General features: G+C 48.6%; 6 protein-coding genes across 6 annotated transcripts; 5 read left to right on the forward strand and 1 right to left on the reverse strand.

Annotated features, from left to right (window-relative positions):
- The first annotated feature begins 6,845 nt into the window (after positions 1-6,845).
- Positions 6,846-12,449, forward strand: LOC6600565 (nuclear transcription factor Y subunit beta). Its single transcript, XM_002025647.2, has 2 exons — positions 6,846-6,995; positions 10,546-12,449. The coding sequence occupies exon 2, from the start codon at positions 10,665-10,667 to the stop codon at positions 12,285-12,287; it is 1,623 nt and encodes a 540-aa protein (XP_002025683.1). The 5' UTR covers positions 6,846-6,995; positions 10,546-10,664; the 3' UTR covers positions 12,288-12,449.
- Positions 12,450-13,188: 739 nt separating this feature from the next.
- Positions 13,189-13,999, forward strand: LOC6600566 (vesicle transport through interaction with t-SNAREs homolog 1A). Its single transcript, XM_026991803.1, has 2 exons — positions 13,189-13,303; positions 13,385-13,999. Exons 1-2 carry the CDS (start codon positions 13,210-13,212, stop codon positions 13,981-13,983), a joined length of 693 nt encoding a protein of 230 aa, XP_026847604.1. The 5' UTR covers positions 13,189-13,209; the 3' UTR covers positions 13,984-13,999.
- A 63-nt stretch (positions 14,000-14,062) lies between these two features.
- LOC6600567 (ras-related protein Rab-14) lies at positions 14,063-15,316 on the reverse strand. Its single transcript, XM_002025649.2, has 2 exons — positions 14,972-15,316; positions 14,063-14,908 (listed from the first exon to the last, which is right to left on the reverse strand). The coding sequence occupies exons 1-2, from the start codon at positions 15,149-15,151 to the stop codon at positions 14,453-14,455; spliced, it is 636 nt and encodes a 211-aa protein (XP_002025685.1). The 5' UTR covers positions 15,152-15,316; the 3' UTR covers positions 14,063-14,452.
- A 55-nt stretch (positions 15,317-15,371) lies between these two features.
- LOC6600568 (retinoid-inducible serine carboxypeptidase) lies at positions 15,372-16,957 on the forward strand. Its single transcript, XM_002025650.2, has 4 exons — positions 15,372-15,443; positions 15,505-16,290; positions 16,350-16,535; positions 16,595-16,957. The coding sequence occupies exons 1-4, from the start codon at positions 15,386-15,388 to the stop codon at positions 16,888-16,890; spliced, it is 1,326 nt and encodes a 441-aa protein (XP_002025686.2). The 5' UTR covers positions 15,372-15,385; the 3' UTR covers positions 16,891-16,957.
- A 312-nt stretch (positions 16,958-17,269) lies between these two features.
- On the forward strand, positions 17,270-19,434 carry LOC6600569 (retinoid-inducible serine carboxypeptidase). Its single transcript, XM_002025651.2, has 4 exons — positions 17,270-17,409; positions 17,991-18,779; positions 18,839-19,024; positions 19,095-19,434. Exons 1-4 carry the CDS (start codon positions 17,343-17,345, stop codon positions 19,388-19,390), a joined length of 1,338 nt encoding a protein of 445 aa, XP_002025687.1. The 5' UTR covers positions 17,270-17,342; the 3' UTR covers positions 19,391-19,434.
- Positions 19,435-20,135: 701 nt separating this feature from the next.
- On the forward strand, positions 20,136-22,501 carry LOC6600570. The gene is made up of 2 exons (XM_002025652.2): positions 20,136-20,643; positions 20,703-22,501. Exons 1-2 carry the CDS (start codon positions 20,551-20,553, stop codon positions 22,338-22,340), a joined length of 1,731 nt encoding a protein of 576 aa, XP_002025688.1. The 5' UTR covers positions 20,136-20,550; the 3' UTR covers positions 22,341-22,501.
- Positions 22,502-22,552: the final 51 nt, after the last annotated feature.

Here is a 22,552-nt window from a genome sequence, read left to right on the forward strand (position 1 = left end):
CCTGTAGGTGCTACATCAATTCTAGATGGGTAGAATTGCCGGAGGCAAGTGGCGTGGGGAGCAACGGATGCCAGCAGCGCAGCATCCCAACGAGGGACCTTGGGGAGGGGCAAACACACCCACACCCACACCCACATCTGCACTCATGGACACGCACACACACATACACACTTGGAGATAGAAGGAGCTACGATTACACAACGGGGCCATAGAGCGCTGGAAGTGCTGCACAGACGTAGACGTCGCCATCGCCATCTCCATCCGTCCTCGATTGCGGGAAAGTTTCCCATTACGCTTGCAACCCTCCGCAGCGGCGATGGAGCAGGATTTTCATTTCAAGGATTTCCGACCGACGTCAGACTGGACTGACTGACGGCTTGACTATACCTGCTACACGTATAGTCGGTGCAGAAAACCTACGAGTGTAGGGATAGCTGCAGGAACAAGATTGGGGGATGGGAATGAAGAATAGGAATAGAAAGGGAAGCGCGAAGCGGGAAGCGGGAAGGCGAACACTGCTATTGGTAGTGTGGGGTCCGATAAAGGTAGCGTAGCGCAGAAGAAGCAACATCAATGCAAGCACAGCAACAACAAGAGCCGTACAACGACAAAGTTGAGAAGGCCCCGACACGACTCAGGTTACTGCCACACGACTGCGCCCCAAAACAAAATTGAAACCCCACCGCGTTAAGAGCTCTGACATAAAACCCTGTGAGCGAAATTGCTGTTGAGGGATATACGAGTAAGGGACAGAGACTATATGCCATCGCCATTACCTCTACCTCTTCCCCGGTAGCTGTACACACTCGTACGCCAGCGAGGAGAATGTTTACCTGGAAGCCATTTACTGATGGGTACAGTTGCTGCAGATTTTGTCCGTTGATATACAACATCTTGGGACTGTAACTGTAACCGACTGGGAAGTTAATATTTTACGATCAAAGAGGTGGAAACCACTAAACATTAATACAAATTATATTTGGAATCTTTAAGAAAATTTTCAGCCAGAAGATTCTGACTATCCTATACAATATTGTTATTCTTTATCAGAATCAAAGTAAAGTCTTCTATATATGTAAGTCAGAGACGGCCGGATCATTATCACAAAGGAGTCATTCCTGCCTCTCATAGCTGTAATGACATGGAATATAGATACACATATAATATATATTCGCGGAATGTCTCGGTATTATGTTACAAAATGGTGTTGTAATGCTTGAGTGCAAGTAAAGTGCCCAATAAAACTTGTGGATAAGTCCACAAGTTCACATTGTCTCAGGAATACCAGGAATCGATGGGGATTCCTGAAAGGTCTGACTACATCTGATATCAGTGATAATGAGTCAGATGTTTACAGATCTCAGATACAGATTTCCAAGAATTTTTAATTTCATCGCTAAAGGAGTGATTTATAGGGGAATTTTCAAAAGGTTTCTCTTTACTCAATTCGTCAGCCAATAGTAAAGTTTGTTTTCCAGCACATTCTCATAATACAATGCCGTATTCCAGTTGATTTATTCACTTTTGTATATAATATTGATTCTTGCAACTCATACAAAAGCTCACCCAAAACGACCCTTTAATCATCAAGTATATGAGGATAGTCGTCCCATGCCATAATCGTTGCCATTGTATACCAAATATGAATGACTCTCCTCCACTCGCATAGAGCCAAGAGTGTAAGCCCGAACAGCCCCAGTGACAGACCCAGTCCCAGTCGGGGTGGGAGCGAGGTTATCGGGTCGAGTGACTATACGAATACCCGTTCATCTAGAGTACAGATATAGATACAGCGATGCCCATGCTCAGATTCAGATACAGATACATACTGAATGGGAAACGTGAGAAACGACCGATTGACAATGATGATGATGACGACGATGATGATGATGATGATGATGATGATGATGATGCTGATGGTGAGTGGCGGTTCGAAACAAGTCTCAGTCTCTGTCTGGGGCCTCTGCTATTGTTCGAGTATGCTATGTAGCCTCGAAATCGGTCCCAACATCGAACATCGGTACCGACCGACAGCTGCCTCTACTTTATAGCTAGCTGCTGGCTTTGCTGCTCGTACCTCTACTTATTTGGGTTGTCGGCCCTGCATAAGCCTCTTGGGTTTTGAGATGCCTCTCTGCTGAGGCTGCTGCTGCTGCTGTTGTTGTTGCCTGCTGCCTTTCCTGGCATTGCTTCAATTCCATTCCGTAGACATCGGCAGACGATGATGGCACTTGAGTGTCGCAGCTCCACCAGTTTGCCAGTTCTCAACGGGCTTAGACTCTAGAGGGAGGCCGCCAGGGGGATTCTGCTGCTTCTGCTACTGCTTCTGCAGGTTCTGATGCCGATGCTGATGCCGATGCCGATGCCGGTGCCAATGCTGGGAATGATGATGATGCTTTCAGCTTTCAGTCATGCGCCGCTCGACCGAACAACCCGCACAATGCCGCTCGTATCCGTACATCGTACATCGTACTTCGGCCGGCTCGTTTCGCTGGCACTGCTTCGATAGATGCTAATCTATCTTTATTGTGCAAAGATGTCGAGAGGATTCGTATACTCGCACACGAATGAGGGCACAAAGATGCTCTGACCCTCTTTCCCACCAAAATCCTGCAGACCATCCGTCAGTCCGTCAGCCCGTCATTCAGTTCATTCCCTCAATCGCTAAGTTGCTCCGACTCTTTTCGGGGCCTGGCTATAAATACAAATCGTCTTTGCCATCGGATTGGTATGTATTGGATTTCATTTGGGTTCGATTTTGGTGTGAGCCCCAAATGGATGTTCATTTTAGGGAAGGAAGCGAAGCCTTCGAATCTTCTTAGGCGAAAGGTAAATCATTCGACTCGACTCTCATTGTATGTGTGTGTGTGTGTTTTTGCTCGTTGGCTAGAGATGCTAGAGATGGGTAGTTCAAGGAATTTCATCGCTCATAAGGTCTTCAACCTTATGGATATACTGAGCACAGTTGTAAAGGTTTATACATACGAAACTATTGCTTTAGTCTTCTGATAAATTTTCATCCTAATGAATATGTTTATTATAAACCATTTCTGCCATCATTTACAGGTGTATTTTGTACACATATTGTGATCCCAAGTTGCAATACTGCACATAAATATGTACATATGTAAATAAAATTATCTTAATAGATCATGAGATACATAAATAATGAAAATATGTACACATGTACTTTTGTACTCTTTTCAGCTCCGAAGAGATCGGTTGTTTTGCATTATTTGCAGTTTCAGAACTGATTTCCCACCACCATAAAGGACGGGACTGGATATGCCTCTCCTCTCACGAATGCACGAAAACCACTCGTCGGCTCGGATGGCGTACAGCACGAGATATAAAACCCAGATATGGAAATGGCAATAAACTCGTAGCAGCATTGGGCATACATAGAAGGCAGGGGGTTTGGGATTACGAAGAGTCGCGGCGACGCGTACGCTGGCGCAGACGCAGACGCTGACGTCGACTGCAGCTGCGACTGCAACTGCGACGGTAGCGTCGCTGCCAAGCGATGGCATGGCCAACGAGGGCACTGGCATCGAATCCGAGTATCGGGCACCGGCAATGCCACTGGAGAGGCAAAAGGCACAAAGGAAATTACTAGGAAAAACTCAGGTCCCTATGGTGCTTTCGGGTGCGACAGACGTCGCATAGATAGGCGCGCACACACACACACATACACCGTCCGGCAGGCAGACACACAGTCAGATAGTCAGAGGAACCGACAGAAAGACAGAAAGACAAACAGACAGACGGACAGATAGATGGAGGAGCAGTGCTGCTGGCGGACATCATATATAGATTATAGCGCACACAATGAGAGAGCAAGATGTTGAGATACGAGATACGAGTCGAGATACCTTTAGCTTCACTCGAGGGACCAGGATTGGGTTTTGAATTGGAACTGGGATAGAACACCGGACCGGGGAAGAGAGCAGCATTAAGGGCAAGGCCCGGACATAATCAAAAAAGGTAATGGGAAATACTATCTCTGGACGTGGGCCATGAATGCACATAGCACATACAAACATACATAGATGTCAGGCAGCAGCCGTGGGGGAACTGCAGGATATACTCGTACAGTATGTAGGCAAGGCGGCGGGGGGGCAAGGCGGCTAGGTTGCGAGGTTGCGATTTTCGGTTCAATATAATACAAAACCATAATAAATTCTATGGCTAAATCCCCGCATCTGGCTCTCCAGAAAAGGTCATAATAGATGAGCTTAGTCGGGCTCTGGCTCTGGCTTTGGCTTTGGCTCTGGCTCTGGCTCTGGCTCTGACTCTGTGCGAGTGTTCGGTTCGATGTGAGTAATCCCAGGTCCCATCCTAACTATGTATCTGTGTGAGCTTCTTCTATGCGAAAGTGCCTTTGTATGTGTGTGTGTGTGTCTACCCTCTTCGTCGCGTCGCAATCTGTCCGTTTCGGAGTCATGAAATGGCACAAGGAAAGGTCATTTTCTTCAATGCTCCTGGCATAGTCGATTTACTCAGCTCGTTTTCTAAAGGTTGCCAAGGGCTTAGCTCCCTCCAGTCTGCTCCTCGCCCTTGCCGGCCTTGCCGGCGGGGGGAGCCCCTGTGCGACCTGACCGCAAAGCATTTCGAGAAAAGTTTCTGCGTTTGGCCATGCTGCTGCTGGTCAGTCAGCAGCAGTAGCCGATAGCTGCTGAACAGCATAATATAATAGAGTCGAGTCATCGTCAACCCGAGGAAATTCCAAGTCCCTCAGCACGTCCCACACCAGAGCCCCCAAAGACGCCCGACCCCACCCCCATCCTCCGCCTCGCCACACAAGAGCTATACAACCTTCGCCATTAGCACCACCCCCACCGTTGAGATTGATGCTGTGGTTTTATACCTTTTCCAATACTTTTCCTTCTATATACACAGATAGTATACGTACACACATTTATATATATATATATATATATATACATATATTTATATGAACACACATATATCTATGCTATGTGTGATTTTCCACCACCGAACCGAAACACAATCGAATTGAATCGAATCAAATGGAAGGGAAAGGCAAGGAATGGAATGGAACCGAAAAGAGACGAACCGAACCCAAGAGTGTTATCCATCCATCCGTCCATCCATCCATCTATCTATCTATCTATCTCTCTATCTATCTCTTCTCCAGCTTACCCTGAGTCTTGTATTAAAACTAATCCATCAAATTGCTTTTGGGGTAACCCACAACTACAACGATAATGGGCTGTTTGTTGTAGCTGCTGCTTCTGCTTCTGCCATCGTCGTCATCGTCATCGTCTTCGGCTACGAGTATTCTTGTTATTTCAACGAACCAGAACCCAATCCAATCCCACCAAACCCGGGCAGACCAGGCAGCAATACTTCAAGTTACAGACAGATATATGTACATACAAAAAGTATCTCGATTCGATGTGATGTGTGTGTGTGTGTGTGTGTGCGTCTGTATTGGGAAAGATGTTAGCATAGAATGGATTTTTCTGTACACGATACTCTCGTATATAGCCCATCGAAGTTGCCATGGCTCTTCGCTAACGGATGTATGTATCAAATATAATGAATGTCCCAAGAGGCCCCAGAGACCGGACCAAATAAACACTGTATACCGCGAACAAAGCATCAGGCAGCATCGGGCATCAGCATCGGATGCGAACGACGACTCGCATATCATACATATATGGAGTAACCATATGAAACTTGTTTAGATTGGCGCGATACGATACCAAATGTATGTATGGTTACAAGCCATGCAGCTAGGATGGACCAAAACAATAGATTGTTGAGAGCTTACAGGGGATCTTATGGACTGAGATCCTATTATAATACTCGTATTTTAACTCTGAACAATAGCTGCACAAATATTTCATTTAGGGACCTTTCCTGATCAGCTAGTATCTCCCTTAACAGGGTCCACACTAATAATGATTATGGAGTCGAAAAAGTCAATAGTAATACCCAAAAATAGGTATCATTGCACCCGCATGTGTGTGTGTGTGTTTAGTCAGGTATCGAGTATATAGCGCATATATCTATCTCAAGCAAACAGATACCGAAATTCCAAGCGCATATCGTCAGACCCACAAACCAAACCCACTTACTCACCTTAAAAGTTCGATATCCGTCTATATATACGTACATATATATACAGATGCCGAAAAGGGGAGAGTGCGATAGACCCCATAACGGGCTCTACGTATACGTATGCCCGAAAAACCCATCAGAGAATTCTCTATATACACAGAGCCCCAGCCCTAGCCCCAGCCCCAGCACCAGCTCCATCACCATCACCAGCCCCTGAAGCGACCGCGAACGCCCCCAAGAAAAACCCCAAACGTAGGACGAGAGCTTCGGGTCTGGTTCGGTTCGGATCGGATCGGGTGTTCGTGCATCGCCGCGGGCTGACAGCCAGATTGTCAGAGGAGAAGAGGAGACATCACCCACCACCACCCACCACCATCCCCGACTATCCAAAGATATGTCGCTCTGCTGAAGTCAGCGTTAGCGTCACCGTCGCAGTCGCCGCGTATTTGTTTGGCACGTCTTACGCTGACGTTGACGCCGACGTCAACGTCGACGGCGCAGCGCGGTTCAAGAGGTGCTCTTGCGCCCGTCCTTGCGATGTCTGTTGCTGGCGCTGGCGATGGCGATGGCGTTGCTTCTGCTGGCTGCTTTCTGTTTGGGATTAAGTATTTCCTATAGATGGGAAAAACGAGTCGGTCGGGGTCGTTCGTCGAGTTGGTTGGGTTGGGTTGTTGCTTGTTGGTTGTCGTATTTTTCGTACACTTCACTCTGAACGTTCGTCCGAAGCGGTTCTCGCAGCGCGTGTTCTGTAACCGTTTCCATTTGAGTGCTCTGTGCTTGCCCGGGGTATTCGGTTACTTCGGTGGAGTAGTACTTCAGCATATCGTATATCTTTAGGATAGCCAAGAAATACGTTCGTCTCTTCGTGTTGCACATTTCCGGATCCTAGTTCCGGTTGCTCTGGAAGTGTAAGTACATACTACTATGCGGTGTTTGAGTAACGTGCTTCGGGTGTAAACAAACGGGGTCTTGAGATTCTGTCGCCGTCGCTGTCGCAGTCGCTGCTGCTGTTGCTGCTTTTTCTGCCGCCACTGTTTGTTGTTGTTTGCAATTAAAAAAGCAGCATTTGCATGCCGCCAAAAGGGATCTGTCTGTGGCGTGCCTCTGTGGGAGTATCTGTGTGTGCTCGTGTGTGGGTGGGGGTGCATCTGTGACCAGAGGATCCACCGGCAGTGTCTCGCTTCTGTTTTTGTTTACGTCTAAGACTGCGCACCGGCAGCGAAGTCAACGTCGGCAGCGTTTTGTTTGGGTTTCCGTTTCACTTTTTTTTTTGTTTGTTTGATTTTCTCCGCTCGTTCTCTCTCCCACGGTCTATTGGGGGGTGTTTGTGTGTGTGTGTGATAAGGGGACATTGGCCCGCAGATTTGGCGCCAATTGAATAAACGTGCTGCTGCGGAAGTCCTTGAAATTGGCATCCACGCACTTTTCAAGGCCAAAGACCCATTCCCAATGGGTTTAAATGGGTGGGAGGTTCCTGCAAAACAACATTCATGAACGAAACTAATGGTTTCGCCAATTCTAATGTGACTCTTACATCGTATTGAAGTAGTTAGTGCCAACCCCTATTTGAAACGCTCCCAAAACATACTATTAATAATCCAAATAAATGAAATTTCTGTTTCCCGATTACCTTTGCCAAAATATACAACTTTTCCGCTCGAAAAATAAGGGCAATAAGCTATCAAAGGTGAAGTAACCCCATCTCATGCCTGTCTGAAAGATATATGTTTTTTTTTTTTTTTTTCCCATGAGTATATTGTATGTTTCCCCTGAAAATCCAAGCGAACTCACACAAAAATCCATTTATGCTATTAAAGCAACCAAAATGGTCCAACCAAGGCCACCTTGAACCCAACCCGACTGCTTCAGATATAAGATAAATAAGTAAATGCCCAATCCCATGAGTATGCCCATACCCATACCCATACCATTAGCTATGAGGAAAAGGAAAACCAATCGCAAGATTACCTGAGACATCGTGAAACGAACGAAACCCAAAACTACAAAACTAAATCTCTTGCAGAGGGACAGAGTGTGGGGAAACGAACGGAGAACCAAGCGAACTGGAATTGGGTTTGAAATCGGAATACTTCTACTTCTACCCGAACAGAAAAACAGACAAAAGGCACTGCTGTGGTGGTAGGTATGCCATGTACGAGTATAACGAATGTAGAACGTAGAACAGAACTTCCTAGGCGAACGAACAATGGCAGTCAGTGCCTGGGAGATACAGATACAGAGATATGTACAAAAGATATGTAGCCAACAAAAAGAACCCAAACTAAGGCCCAGACTATGGTTGAGGCTGGGTCTGGGTCTCGGTCTGGGTCCGGGGCATCATCGTGATTACGACTGATGATAATGACGCTGCAGGAAATTTCACGAAGACCCCAGAAGGAGAAGCAGCCGTAGCAGAAGGCTGCGATGCCAGGGAAACCATTAGTTGGATGGATGGCGGATGGAGGGTGGAAGCGAAAGAGAGCTCCCAAGGGCAGGCGGTGCGGTGAGGACGTTGGGAAGGAAAGACGAGGGACAACTCTCGAGGCGATTAAGATAAAGTGCCAATCGATATATGGGAAAGAAAGCGAGCTGGGCGAGAGGTGTACTTGTAGCTACAGCTCAGCCTCGGCCTCAGACACATCAGCATCCACATCCGAGCCGAACCGAGTATATAGCCATAGTAAGAGCCATACCCATAGCCATAGCCATAGCCATAGTCAGAGCCATAGTAAGAGCCATGCCATAGCCAGGGCGACATAAAAGGAAATATAAAACCATTTATAAAGCAAGTCAGTCAGGGGAGATTTGAATTGGAATTGATGGTGTAGTGCACTCGACTATGTCTCTGTGTGTTTATGTGTGTGTGTGTGTGTGTGTGTGTGTGTTTGTGTGTGTGCCTGGCTATAAGTATACCATAGCCATGACTGATGGTGTGCGTATTTCCGCACGAAGAGCATAGACGAAGCGCAGTCGCGTTGTGTGTCAAGGTGCGAGTGTATCTTCAAGATGGTGAGTAGTGGAAGGGTTCGTACGTTTTGTCTTGCTCTTGGGTTTGGGTTTGGGTTTGCGTCTGCTGCTGCCAAGAAGTTTCCGGAGCAAAAACTTTGCCAAAGTTAAGTGAACAGCTGCCTGAGGAGGAAGCAGCAGAAGACTGCTTTCTGTGCGAGACAGAGACAGAAAAGATTGGATGGATAGAGAGGGCAACAGACAGTGAACCACCCCTAAGACGGCTCACACAGCCAACTGAAAGATAAAACCCAATTCCGTAAATCGATGTCGACAAAAACAACTTGAAACGAAGAGCCACAAAGCTGTGGGGGGGGGGAACAACCGAAACAGAAACAGAAACGACTTTAGCCTAATCATTCGAAATCTCGATTAGTTGGCCCGATTTTCGACGAACGAGAGAAACGGACATGCTGTTCGGATTAAGTCATCTCTCAGTAGTGCGATGTGATGCTTTGCTAATCCAAAGACCGGCTCTGACTCAGGCAGGTGAGTCTCGGTTCTCGGCTCCCGCATCTCGTGTCTTGAATGGTTTCGGTCGGTCGAAACTTGTACATACCCGTACGTAGTCGTGACTCAGCAGAGATGTAGTATCTCGCCCTCTCTTAAACCCTGGGGGCGGACAGTCGAGAAGGGGGCGCGGCCAAGTCGTTCACTTTAGCCAGGCGTCTCTGTTACTTCTATCTCAATCTGTTTCTGTATCTGTATGTATCAGTAGGGCTCTGTGGGTGTGAGTGTGTGGGTGTACTCCCCGATATAATAGAGCGTCGTTCGAGGTATGTCTGGTTCTGGTTCTGGTTTTTGGGGCGCTGCGAATGGAAATGTATTGATTTCTGGAGGCGTACGCATCGTTGACTGAGAATTTCTATAGGGAGGAATCTCTGCTTCTGTGCGTGGCGTGCTCTGGTGTGGTATCTGTATCTTTTGGGGGAATGGCGCTGTCGTATTCCTCTTATGTACATATGTATTCCATTATATCTCAAGTGTCTCTGTGTGTGCAGATGGAATGATATGCTTCAAAAGACCCTCGAAGTGGACATGTGTAGATAAATGTATATGTAAACATAAGTATATATCTCTATATACTTGTGTAGTTGGGGTTTGAATAGTTCGATGCGTCAGATGTGCTCGAGATCCGAGTCGGGTCGGAAGCTGGCTTGTTCATAGAATTCATTATAATTTTACAAATTCTGCTGTCCTTCTGGGTATTTATGATTCATACATACCCGCTTACATGGGATTTACAAAAAGCAAATTCAAATTCAAATAAAATAAACCTGTTGGCCCTTGGCGCCAAATTGTGCTAGTGTTACACAATGGTGTTTATCAACACTAACGCTCAGCTGTCAATGTAACGGGAAAACGAAATATGCGCCATTTGTGCTTATTTTGTGCGTATGGTAAAAAATTCAGTGACGTTCCGCTAACAAAGTTTTTCTCTTCTTTTTGCAGCTTTTGGTGGACATTGACGTTTAATTCTTTTCTTTTCATTCGGTGGCTTGGCGGCGCATTTAGCAACGCCAAGACAAAATTCATTAAAAATTCGGGGCATACAGAACAACGTTTCCGGAATGCCGACCATTCGGCGTTGCTGCATCATCGGCTGCATGTCCAATTCCCGGCAGCATCCGAGCATGCAGTTCTTCGCCTTTCCACGGCCGGAAAGTCCATTCCACAAGCTCTGGAAGGAGGCGTGCCATGCTTCGCTGCGTAGGATCATACCCTTCAAGAAGCCTGTGGTGTGCGCCCTTCATTTCGATCCCAGTGTCTTGGGTGGACGACGCCTACAATCGAACGCGCTGCCCACGCTGCGCCTGGAGGTGCCATCAAATATGGCCGCTGTGGAGCAGCAGGCGATGGTGGAGGAGATCGAGCGTAGTCGCAAGTGCGCCTACATTAATGCAGTCGTCTACGAGTGGCTGGTACGAGCCAACATCAATCCACAACTGCGTGGAAGCATCACACATGGCATGATCAAGGATAAGGCTGAGACCGCCCGTCAGGTGATCGGCAGCACATCTTTTATTGCCGACAATCGCTGGCTGAACCGGTTCCGCGAGACACATCTGCAGGGCTTTGCCCAGAAACTTGCCAGCAATCAGCTGAAACCCATGGGCACTTCCCTCTGGATTCCCGATATTGTCCACGACCTTCAGCACCTGTTCCCCCCGGCCAGTGCTGAGCGTGTCGCTAAGCTGGAGGAAATGCCGGAGCACTACATGAACTACATGCAGCAGTATGGCGAGTACGAAGAGGACGAAGACAGCATGGACATCAAGGAGCAAAGCTATCAGGAGCAGCAGCAACAACAGCACTTCGCTCTCCAGCAGCAGCAACAGCATCTGCAGCAGCAGCATCAGATGAATCATCCATGGCCGCCGTTTCCGGGACACCCGTCACATCCCCCCCATCCGGGCTTCACCAGTTTTAACGATTACTACTTCGAGCGCCACCAGCAACAGATGCAGCAACAGCTTCAGCAGCAGCAACAGCAAATGCATCAGCCGCAGTTCCCACCAATGACGGGTCCTGCACCACAGCCCCATAGGGAGCCATTCCAACCACAACTGCCACCAAATGTTGTGCCGAAGCGTGCTAGTCCGTTCCAGCCAGTTCAGTTAGCCAAGCACCCAAAGATTGAGTCGGCGGCTGACATGGAAGTGCAGGAAATCAATTGCTCCACAATCTCTAGAGTGTCACCATTGCCCTTGGCTGAGTCCACACAAGCCACGCAGGACCTTACCGAACAGACGGCCAATCTACGGCTCCCCAGTCCAAAGGAGCAAAACAACAACAGCAGCGGAGGGCGCGACAGCGCCAGTAGCAAGGAGAATGCTCCTAAGACAAACGGTGGCCTCAGTGGAAAATCCACTCCAGCTAACTCCACCAAGGGCAACAACTCCCCGGCGCAGCCATGCACATCGGCGCCAGCTTCGCCCAAGAGGATCTCCAATAGCAGCACCAGCTCTGGTAGCAGCCAGACAAATGGTCACGCATCTCCAGAACCCGAGTCGAATGCCTTGGCCATTACGAACGAGCTGAAGGAACTCGACAGCTACACTGACGCTCTCGAATATCTGAAGCCACTGGAGGATTTTGTGCTCTTCAAAGAGAACTTTCGAGCCATTGGCCTGCTCTCCCAATTGGAGTTGGTGCTGCGCAAGGGCGACAAGGGCACCATAGTCGATGGCTAGGGGGATGCGACGAACGCTATTAAATGACAAACACAAAACACAAATGTGATGAACAGTGTACATACAAATGTATCTCGTAGATTACTGAAATATGTAGTATTATTTTTTTTTGAACTACGTAATTTTACTACCATGACTTAAAATAAATTAAACTAAACTAAACAAATCATTAATTTATTAATTATAAAAATAAGAATATGAAAATTTGCGTTTTATTGTGCCACAGCTGTCCTGCGTCTGCTGTGATCTGGCCACACAATACAAGATGGCTGACTAGTTTTTTTTTTGTACTAAATCTTGCAAATAAAAGGGACAATGCACCTAATCATCCAATGCTACCACCAATGGAACAACTATTAAGAGAGCCAGGAAGGATATCAAGTGAAAAAGGAAGCCTATACGGTAACCCTTTTTACGCGCAAGCAGTGAATCATAGGCAAACGCTGGAAGAGTTTGTGATCTCCACCGAGAACTTTAAGGCCATTACTTCAAATCATTACTTACGGTGCTGCAGAAGAGAAGCAAGACTGAAACAGCTTCATTAAAATATCAGAAGCAGGCCCAGGACATTCCATTAACAGGACAGGATCAAGCGTTAGTGAAGACAACGACAGCGTGGAGTATGAATGTCGCCGCTCTCTAAGACTTGAAGTACCTAAGCATGAAAAAAAGAGTTCTAAAATATATATCGTACATACATATGTATATGCTAAATAATAAAGCACGTATTTAAAAATTATTTATAACTTGTGTTGTTGCAAGTTTTCCGTTAAATATGGCAAAGTTATTGTCTGAGATTATCAACTTCCTGCGACGCGGTCACACTGCGCCAATGTTTACGTTTTTGTCTTCATTGGAAAAATTAGCCCATATTGTTGCTAAACGCATATTGTTCTCTCTTCGCGTGTAACATAAACAAGAAATGTCGCTGCTGGAACAGTACGAGCAGCAGTACGCAGCTCTGATTGCGGAGATAACAGCGCATATCGGACGATTGCAGCAACAGAGCAGCAGCAGTGAGTGGAGTGAAGTGGAAGATATATTTTCGCACATACACACGCAGTGGGCTGATAATCAATTTTCGTGTAATCCTGCAGGTGACCGTAATGAGCTGTGCAGTAAAATCGATGGCAGCCTGCCCGAGGCACAGGAGCTGCTGGAGCAGATGGGCCTGGAGGTAAGAGAGCTGAATCCAGCACAGAGAACAAGCTTCAACAGCAAGCTGCAGGTGGCCCAAGCCGAGCTGCGACGCCTCCAGGCGGAGTACAAGCAAACCAAGAATAAGGCGCAGCCAAACGCCTTTACAACCTTGGACTTGGGTGGGGCCGGGGACTTTTACGAGGATGTGTCCATTAACAATGACCAGCGACAACGCCTACTAGACAATTCCGAGCGGATTGAGCGCACTGGCAATCGACTGACCGAGGGATATCGGGTAGCCGTGGAGACAGAGGCTCTGGGCGCACAAGTACTGAACGACCTGCACCATCAGCGCGAGACCTTGCAAGGTGCCCGGGCACGTCTGAGGGAAACAAACGCCGATCTCGGCCGTGCCTCCCGCACCTTGAACACCATGGTGCTGAGGGCTCTGAGAGAAAAGGTCGTTTTATATGGGGTTGGTGTGTGCTTCGTGGTGGCTGTGGGTGTCAGCCTATATCTCACCTTTGCCCCGAGTTCCTCGGCCGCCACCTCATAGTTAACCTAATAGAAACGAAACCAATTGATATAAATTTCTATTTGAGTGTAGCTTATCACTAATGACATATGTTGACGCATTCCTGTTTTGTGAATCGATTATTTATTATTTGTTTAGAATATCTTACGTTAATGAGTATTCAGTGTGTGAAGGAAACATCCCAATGGCTAATCCTAGTGGAACAAAGCTGCAAAGACTTACGCACTAACGCACTACATACGTGTAGCTTATATTTGGCATTACACGGCGCCTAGACACTAGATACTACTCTTATGCTATGACTCATGTTAAAAGTTTGGTGTTTCGTGTTAATTTTCGGGACGTATTTTGCATTAATTCGTAAAAAAAACAACATAACCACCTACAATTCGCATCGTTAATAAATAAAAAGTCAAAAAAAAAATGCATTTCTGCTCGCATTGAGTCTGGCTGTGGGATGTCTTTAGCCAAACTCAATGTTCCCCAACTGCTAGCAACTGCACGAGGAGGCCTCCTCGTTGACCGTCGGGTCACTGGCCGTGTCAATTTTGAAGCTCTTCTGCTCGAGAGCCTGCAGCTCCATTTTGGAGCGATTGGCATGCACCAGCTGTCGCGATATATCGCGAAACATTTCCTCAACACCCGCCCCAGTGCGACAGGATGTCTTGTAAGTGGCGCTGATTAGTGAGTGACACTGCTCGCAAAAGGCTTCCACCTCCTCGTCACTGACTTCCGGCTCGCGGCCCTCCAAGTCGCTCTTGTTGCCGCAGATGAAAATCTTCGCATTCTCCGCATACGTAACAATGTCCAGCAAGTGCTGCGAGAGCGAGTGAAAGGAGGCGGCATTGTCCAGGGCGAAGACAAGGATTGCACCCTCTGCAAATTTATAGTAAGAAGAGGTCACAGAAGCCACACGTTCCATGCCGCCAGTGTCCCACAGTTGGAGCTGCCATCAATCAAAAGATCAGTACATTAAGCTGGTATCACGCACACTACAGACACCACACACCTTAATCTGCTTGTCGCCCACATCGTACTCCCGATCAATGTGATCCAGTCCCAGTGTGGATTTGCGGTCCGTCTCCGTAACGAATGTGTTGTTGGTAAAGCGGCGAAATAGCGAACTCTTGCCGACGCCATAGTCGCCGCAGAGAATCACCTTTTGCTTGGGTATGCGCACAATTGCCATTATTATGCTGAAACTTCTGTTATTTGCTAATTAATTAAATTATTTCGTAGCGGCCAGACACAAAAGAGGAAAACAACGAAGTCCAAACAGCTGTTGAGGGGTATCGGCGTTGCCAGACCTACAAAAGTTCAAATTCCGCAGAGGTGCCTACGATACCCGCTTAGGCGGGCGGTGGATAGATAAGAATTTCCCTTTAAATGTAGCCCCACGCCACGGCTGGGGCCAAAGTGTCCCATGAAGATGACGAGCCTGGTAGTGATATTGCTTGCTTGCTTCGCGGCCTTGGCACATGGTAAGTCGCGTCCATAAATCACCGCCTTGCTATCTATCGCACAAACAATTGCAAACCGTAGGCAAGGCCGGATATGGCCCGGGGGAGCAGGATTGGGGGTTCGTCGACGTACGTCCAGGCGCCCACATGTTCTACTGGCTCTATTACACCACGGCCAATGTGTCCAACTACACGGAACGTCCCCTGGCCATTTGGCTGCAAGGCGGTCCGGGTGCCTCATCCACGGGCTATGGAAACTTCGAGGAACTGGGACCCGTAGACCTGTACGGCGATTACCGCAACTGGACCTGGGTCAAAGACATGAACGTCATGTTCATCGACAATCCCGTGGGCAGTGGCTACAGTTATGTGGACGGTACGGCTTATCACACGGCCACCAACAGGGAGATTGCCCTGGATCTGGTGGAGCTGATGAAGGGATTCTATAAGCTCCATCCGGAGTTCGAAGCGGTTCCCCTGCACATCTTTTGCGAGAGCTATGGCGGCAAGATGGCACCCGAGTTCGCCCTGGAGCTGTACTATGCAAAGGAGCGGGGCGAGGTGAAGAGCAATCTGACGTCCGTTGCGTTGGGAGATCCGTGGACATCTCCAATCGACTCGGTTCTGGCTTGGGGACCCATGCTCAGGGAGATGGGAATCGTCGATCACGACGGCTACGATGCGATTACGGCTGCGGCAAACTTTACTGCCGAGCTGGTGGCAGAAGAGCGCTGGATCCAGGCCACTGCACAGTGGGGCAACACCCAGTGGGAGGTGATGAAGGCCTCCAAAGGCGTCGACTTCTACAATGTTTTAAAGGAGACCCTCGGCGACCGATTCCAGAGGCAGCTGGCCATGACGCCTGAAGGTGAGTGCCTGAATGTAGAAGTACAGCCATGATTTAAAATGGATCTTCTCTCCTGCCAGAGCGACAGTACCGCACCATGGTCAAGTTCGACATTGACGAGGACCGCGACCAGCTGCTGGAGGATCTGATGCGAGGCCCTGTGGCCGAGACCCTGGGCATACCCTCGAATGTCAAATGGGGATCGCAGAGCAGCAGTACCTTCGACATACACCGAACAGACTTCATGAAACCCGTTATCCATATTGGTAAAGAACCGCCATGTGATTATAGCTAGTTAATCTCTATATCAATCTACAATCTACAGTAAATGAGCTGCTGGAGAAGACTCCTCTAAAGGTGGGCGTGTTTTCTGGAGGCCTGGACCTAATCTGTGCCACGCCCGGCACCGTCAACTGGATAGCCAAGCTGGACTGGAGCCGAAAGAGCGAGTATCTAGCTGCCTCGCGCACTGCCATCAGCGTGGATCGCATTCTGGAGGGCTATCAGAAGACTGGCGGCAACTTCACCATGTTCTGGATCAACCGATCCGGTCACATGGCTCCCGCCGATAATCCAGCCGCCATGAGCCATGTCCTGCGGGAGTTCACAACCTTCGGCTAAAGCAGACCGAGCAGAACAGATACATGTATGGTACATACATTTGTTCATAAATAAAGTTCAACAAAGAAAAATGCTGTGTTAAACCCAATTTCGGTTCTGTCTAGATAATTATGATGTGCGCTTAAAGGCTTTTACAAATTTAGTGACAAAGATTTGCCAAAACTAAAAAATGTCATGGAGATAATTGCCAATAAGTCAGTAAGCGTCATTGTCATCGCCATCGCTTCTAAGGGCCATAAATAGTGATAGCCGGCCGCATGCCTCCCCCACTTCTAGATTACAAACTCTGTTCAAACAGATATGAGTGCCGTGCCGTCTGCGTGTTGTGTTGGTTACTTTCGTTGGTCGTGGCCTGGCCAGCGATCAGACAGTAGTCGAACTGCCAAGCGATCGGTTGGGCTTCAAAGATACTTCAAACTTCGAGCTAAAGAGAAAACTAGTGCAGCTCAACCATGGCTCGTCTTCTTATCACCGCTGTCGCGCTTTGTCTGGCGCTCTTCAGCTGCGGCTCTGTCAACGGTGAGTGTCGCCCTCAATTGATTGGATTGGAGCCAGAAACACTTTGTATTCCGATCAGAAATACCGCATTAGGTGTTAATGAACGAGAAAGTTATCCAACCCAAAAAAAAACTTTTTTTTTGTTGTGGATGATAGGAAGAGCAGAATTGTCCACCTTAAGCTTGTTCGTTGCACAGATGCAAAATCGAAGGAATAGATATGTGAAATATGAAGTATTCTTGGGATTCAATCATAATTAGCTTATCGTGAACGACGAGTGGATGCTTGAGGTTCCTTAATTGGGGCATGAAACGTTCTTGTGCCCGATTAGAGTCAAGTGTTCTAATGAAATACCAGTAACTATCTTATAATTTTAGTTTTAATTTATATATTAAGATTATTGACTAGTCTTCAAGTATCCACACCACCACCAAGTACCCAGGTTTTAGCATTAATGAAAGCCGTCTGTTCTTTCGTTAATACAAAATGTACCGTCTATAAAAGGTATTTACTCACTTCCAAAATATAGGGAATTATTGAAATATTGCTTAAAATTGATCGACTATAGACCGCACTAAAAAATCCCCTACCTCGATTCCCAGCCCGTCAAGGATATGGACCCGGAGAACAGGATTGGGGATTCATTGATGTGCGAACGGGTGCCCATATGTTCTACTGGCTCTACTACACCACGGCCAATGTATCCAACTACACGGAACGTCCCCTGGCCATTTGGCTGCAAGGCGGACCGGGTGCCTCGTCCACGGGCTATGGCAACTTCGAGGAGCTGGGACCACTGAAGCTTGACGGCAGCTACCGCGATTGGAACTGGGCCAAGGACATGAATGTGATGTTCATAGACAATCCCGTGGGTAGCGGCTTCAGCTACGTCGACAGCTCAGCGTACTATACGACGACGAACAAGCAGATCGCCCTGGATCTGGTGGAGCTGATGAAGGGCTTTTATGAGAATCATCCGGAGTTCAAGGCGGTGCCTCTGCACATCTTCTGCGAGAGCTACGGCGGAAAGATGGCCCCTGAGTTCGCCCTGGAGTTGTACTATGCCATCCAGCGGGGTGAGATCGAGAGCAACTTGGTGTCGGTCGGATTAGGTGATCCGTGGACATCGCCAATCGATTCCGTCCTCTCCTGGGCTCCGTTCCTCCTTCAGCTGGGCATTGTTGACCAGGATGGCCATGACAAGATCGCGGCTTCTGCCTCATCGACCAAGAAATATGTAGACCGGGAGATGTGGACCCTGGCCACACTTCAGTGGAGCTCCACGCAGTCGGTGGTGCTTCGTGAGTCGAAGGGCGTCGACTTCTACAATGTGGAGACACCGACACTTGGCGATCAGTATGTTCTAAGGTCGTTGGCTATGAGTCAAGAGGGTAGGTTCATGAAACATGGTCAACTCAAAAAAGACTTTTTCAATCATTTTTTCTGGCAGAGCTCATGTACCGCACCTTGGTGCACTACGACATTGACGAGGATCGGGACAAGCTTCTTCAGGAGTTGATGCAGGGCCCCGTTACCAAGGCCCTCAACATCACCACCGGGGTCAAGTGGGGCGCACAGAGCAGCGCAACCTTCTCCGCTCTAATGGGTGATTTCATGAAGCCTGCCGTCCACATTGGTAAGTGATAACTCTTGCCTGTGCCCGGGTCCAGATCTTCTCTGATACAGCAGAGCCCTCCTGTTTTTAGTGGGTGAACTGCTGAGCAACACCACCGTCAGGGTGGGTGTGTTCTCCGGCGGCCTGGACCTGATCTGTGCCACCCCAGGCGCTATCAACTGGATTGCCGACATGGAGTGGACGGACAAGGCGGCCTACCTGGCTGCTCCCCGCGTAGGCATCACCGTGGACCGTGTCCTCGAGGGCTATGAGAAGACGGCCGGCAACTTCAGCATGTTCTGGGTGAACCGGGCCGGACACATGGTGCCCGCCGATAACCCGGCTGCCATGTCCTACGTTTTGCGTAAATTTACCAACTTTGGTTAGCCATTTAGTGAGCGTGTGTCAATAAAAACAACGATTATATCAGATGCAGTTCGATTTTTGTTTATCGTGAATTTTGCAATTCAATTTGAATTAATCTATTAATTACAAAAAATGTTATTTATACCCTCAAGAGCATGGCTGTATCTTAGATCCACGTGTAACATCCAGAAGGACACGTTTCCAACCCCATAAAGTATATGTACATATTCTGGACCAGCATCAAAAGTTAAAGCAACCAAATTTGGTGTACAGAATTCTTAGCCGTTTAACTATACATAGATATGTATGTACCTTAAACGCCTAATAGATGCACAAATAAAATATAAGGCACAAGAAGACAATTTTGTTCGACTTTTGTTTTAAAACAAAACCATACAAAATTCGGTTTGGTTTGTTGAGTAAAATTAGCAATTAAGTTCGATTTTGCGCTAGGCAGCGCTTATTGAATTTTCTGCGATCAGATGAACTAACAGTAAAGTTGTCGCATGCGCAGAAGCCACACTCACACTCGCTCGCACACACATACACGACGACCATCTCGCGCCGTAAGTGTAGTTTTCCAACCCTCTCTCCGCATAGCTGCTTTCTGGCTTTGCCTCGTTCTCTCTAGCCTCTCACACTCTTTGTATCAGTTACTGCACGCTTATCAGCAAAACACAGGCCGGCGCAGAACCAACGCGCTCTCTCTCTCTCGACTGCGGCCGCCACGCTGCGCATTCGCCAGAGAACAGAGCAACGTACACCGCGGCCAAAGGCACAAAGCAGCTATTTTTATATTAACCGTTCTAGTCGACACAACACAACCAACACAGCGCGGTGCGTGCAGCTGAGCGTCGTTGAAAAACCATAGAATACTATAATCGACAGCGCACTGCACTTGGTTGGTGGCCAGACAAAAGGTTATTGAAAATTTCAGGTGAATTCGAGGCGGAAAATGAAATAAATCGGAAAGAAAATTGTCGCTGGCGACGTTTTCAAGCAGTCAACGCGCATAATCGTAGCCACCATCCATCAAAGCACACACACACCCGCGCTACACTCACATACATAGCGCTTGGATGTGTCTGTGAGAGAGCAAGAGAGGGTGAGTGGGCGCAGCAAAACAACTGTAAATTGTGTCTTGCCACATTCGCCAGAGGCGGAGCTAAAGCAGCAACAAAATGCGGATACGGGAAAAACGCAGAAAGGAAAGGGAGCAAAGGAACCAGGCGGCACAGGCACAGACCTCCAGAAAGGATGACAAGAAGGACAAGGTGAGTCGATAATGATGCCCTGATTGCGGCCCCCAGTTCATGCGATTCGTTGTCCCCAGGTAATCGACGTGGATGCCGTCGTGAGGCCCAAAGGGCCGACGCTCAGTCCGAGGTCATTCACCCCGACGCCTATGCTATCTCCAGCCGAAAAGGTGGCCTTCGACAACCGCATCAAGCGCAAGAACGTCCTCGCTCTCAACGAGAAGGTGGCCGCCCTGCGGGAGTACGATCGTCTGCCGGTCTACAAGCACGTGGGCCGGCTGTTTAACTGCAGTCCGGACCAGATCAAGCGCATTGTGCAGCAGCGTCAGGAAATTATGAACGCTTGGGAGCAGCGGACGCGGCGCACCCAGGATGCACGCACGATGGAGACAAAGACGGTGAGGGTTTCGATGCTGGGCAAGGCTGTGTACGACTGGATTCGGCGCATGATGTACTACAAGGACTTTATCATATCCGACGGCCTCATTCAGAAGATGGCGCTGCAGTTCAAGAGCTCCATGGGGCTGGCACACTTCTTCCCCCACCAGGAGTGGTGCGACAAGTTTCGCAGTACCTACGGCATCGACAACAATGATACAAAGCTTCTGAAGATCGGCTACACCCAGAGTCACTCGGTCCAGATCAAGGACATTGTGAAGGACGTAAGGTCCGAGTGTATGCCCGAGGACAGCACCAACCAGCAGAACGAAGAGGAGGAGGAGCAGGACGACGGGGAAGTGAGCCTTCCCAGTACGTTCAGCAGTCATGCTGGCGAGGAGGACGATGAGGTCGATGTGGATGGCGGCGACATTAGTGAGCGAGAGGAGCAGGAGGAGGAGGAGGATGTGAAGCCATCGCTGAGCGAACTGAATCTGGCGCGTGCCGTCCACCCACTGCCTCAGTTGGTCAGGGTGCCTCTGCCGCTCAACACCAATACACCGCCCGGAACGTCGCAGAAGGTGCTGCTGGCCACACCCATTCTCCCACCAGGTGCAAAGCCTCCCGGCGGTGGCGCACAACCAATGACCATGACCATTATACCGCTGGCTACATTGGCCCAGAGCATAACGAAGCGTCCGTCGCCGCAGCAGCCACAGCTGCCAGAGAAGGGTCCAGTAGTGCCTGCACCCATGCTCGAGATCAAGCAAGAAAAGGACATCAAAGCGGAACCCAAAGACCCCGAGGATGAGGAGACAGAAACAGATAAAGAGGTAGCAGAGGCTCTGGCACCATCAAAGGACCAACCTGATCCGGAGCCGGAACCGGAGTCCGAACCTGTTGTGCGCATCAAAGAGGAACCGCTTGGAGAAGATGAACTCGAAGACGATGCCAACGGAGGGCGATCCAGTGTAACGTCGCTGGCCGAGGTTCTGGCTGCCAATGTGGAGAACGAAATGGAATACATTGAGCAAATGCGCCAGCGCAGGCTGAGCCCGGCACCGGAGGCGATTCCAACGCTGCCGCCGATGCCACCATTGACCATGGCACCATCAGTCGCACGCCAAGGCATCAAGCGTCGTCTACCGCCGGACTACGACGACAACAACAACGGCGGACAATCCGCCAGCGGGACAAACGTCATCAGCTGCGCCGATGCACGAAAGTACCTGAAACTACTTGAGCAATTCGCTCTCCACAAGCGGAACTATCGTCTGATTGGCCTGATCACCCGAGCCGACGAGCTGATGCGGGAGGTGGACGACGCCTCATCGTAGGATAATTCAGGATCAGGGGAACCGTAATATGCTTCAGCCAAAGAGCAAGCCAGTCTTAAGATTAGTTCGTAGCCAGGCATCTCGAAGATGCACTCAATCACTAGCCGTAAGGTAGATCTAGTTTGTACTCGAACCAAATACACTAAACCAAAATCATTACATACCTTGCGTCATTGTTATAATATCGATATGGAGTATTACCATATTACCTA

This window comes from Drosophila persimilis, unplaced genomic scaffold (genome assembly GCF_003286085.1).
Source record: "Drosophila persimilis strain 14011-0111.01,24,50 unplaced genomic scaffold, DperRS2 tig00000686-arrow-arrow-pilon, whole genome shotgun sequence".
Lineage (NCBI taxonomy): Eukaryota > Metazoa > Arthropoda > Insecta > Diptera > Drosophilidae > Drosophila > Drosophila persimilis.

Excerpts from the sequence above, each read along its gene's own strand:
- LOC6600567 (XM_002025649.2), bottom strand. The coding sequence starts at position 15,151 with ATGGCAATTGTGCGCATACCCAAGCAAAAGGTGATTCTCTGCGGCGAC. Across the intron at positions 14,909-14,971 it reads TGGGCGACAAGCAGATTAAG|CTCCAACTGTGGGACACTGG; the intron begins GTGTGTGGTGTC and ends GATTGATGGCAG.
- LOC6600566 (XM_026991803.1), top strand. The coding sequence starts at position 13,210 with ATGTCGCTGCTGGAACAGTACGAGCAGCAGTACGCAGCTCTGATTGCG. Across the intron at positions 13,304-13,384 it reads GCAGCAACAGAGCAGCAGCA|GTGACCGTAATGAGCTGTGC; the intron begins GTGAGTGGAGTG and ends GTAATCCTGCAG.
- LOC6600569 (XM_002025651.2), top strand. The coding sequence starts at position 17,343 with ATGGCTCGTCTTCTTATCACCGCTGTCGCGCTTTGTCTGGCGCTCTTC. Across the intron at positions 18,780-18,838 it reads GTTGGCTATGAGTCAAGAGG|AGCTCATGTACCGCACCTTG; the intron begins GTAGGTTCATGA and ends TTTTTCTGGCAG. Across the intron at positions 19,025-19,094 it reads GAAGCCTGCCGTCCACATTG|TGGGTGAACTGCTGAGCAAC; the intron begins GTAAGTGATAAC and ends TCCTGTTTTTAG.
- LOC6600565 (XM_002025647.2), top strand. The coding sequence starts at position 10,665 with ATGCCGACCATTCGGCGTTGCTGCATCATCGGCTGCATGTCCAATTCC.
- LOC6600570 (XM_002025652.2), top strand. The coding sequence starts at position 20,551 with ATGCGGATACGGGAAAAACGCAGAAAGGAAAGGGAGCAAAGGAACCAG. Across the intron at positions 20,644-20,702 it reads AGGATGACAAGAAGGACAAG|GTAATCGACGTGGATGCCGT; the intron begins GTGAGTCGATAA and ends CGTTGTCCCCAG.
- LOC6600568 (XM_002025650.2), top strand. The coding sequence starts at position 15,386 with ATGAAGATGACGAGCCTGGTAGTGATATTGCTTGCTTGCTTCGCGGCC. Across the intron at positions 15,444-15,504 it reads CTTCGCGGCCTTGGCACATG|GCAAGGCCGGATATGGCCCG; the intron begins GTAAGTCGCGTC and ends TGCAAACCGTAG. Across the intron at positions 16,291-16,349 it reads GCTGGCCATGACGCCTGAAG|AGCGACAGTACCGCACCATG; the intron begins GTGAGTGCCTGA and ends CTCTCCTGCCAG.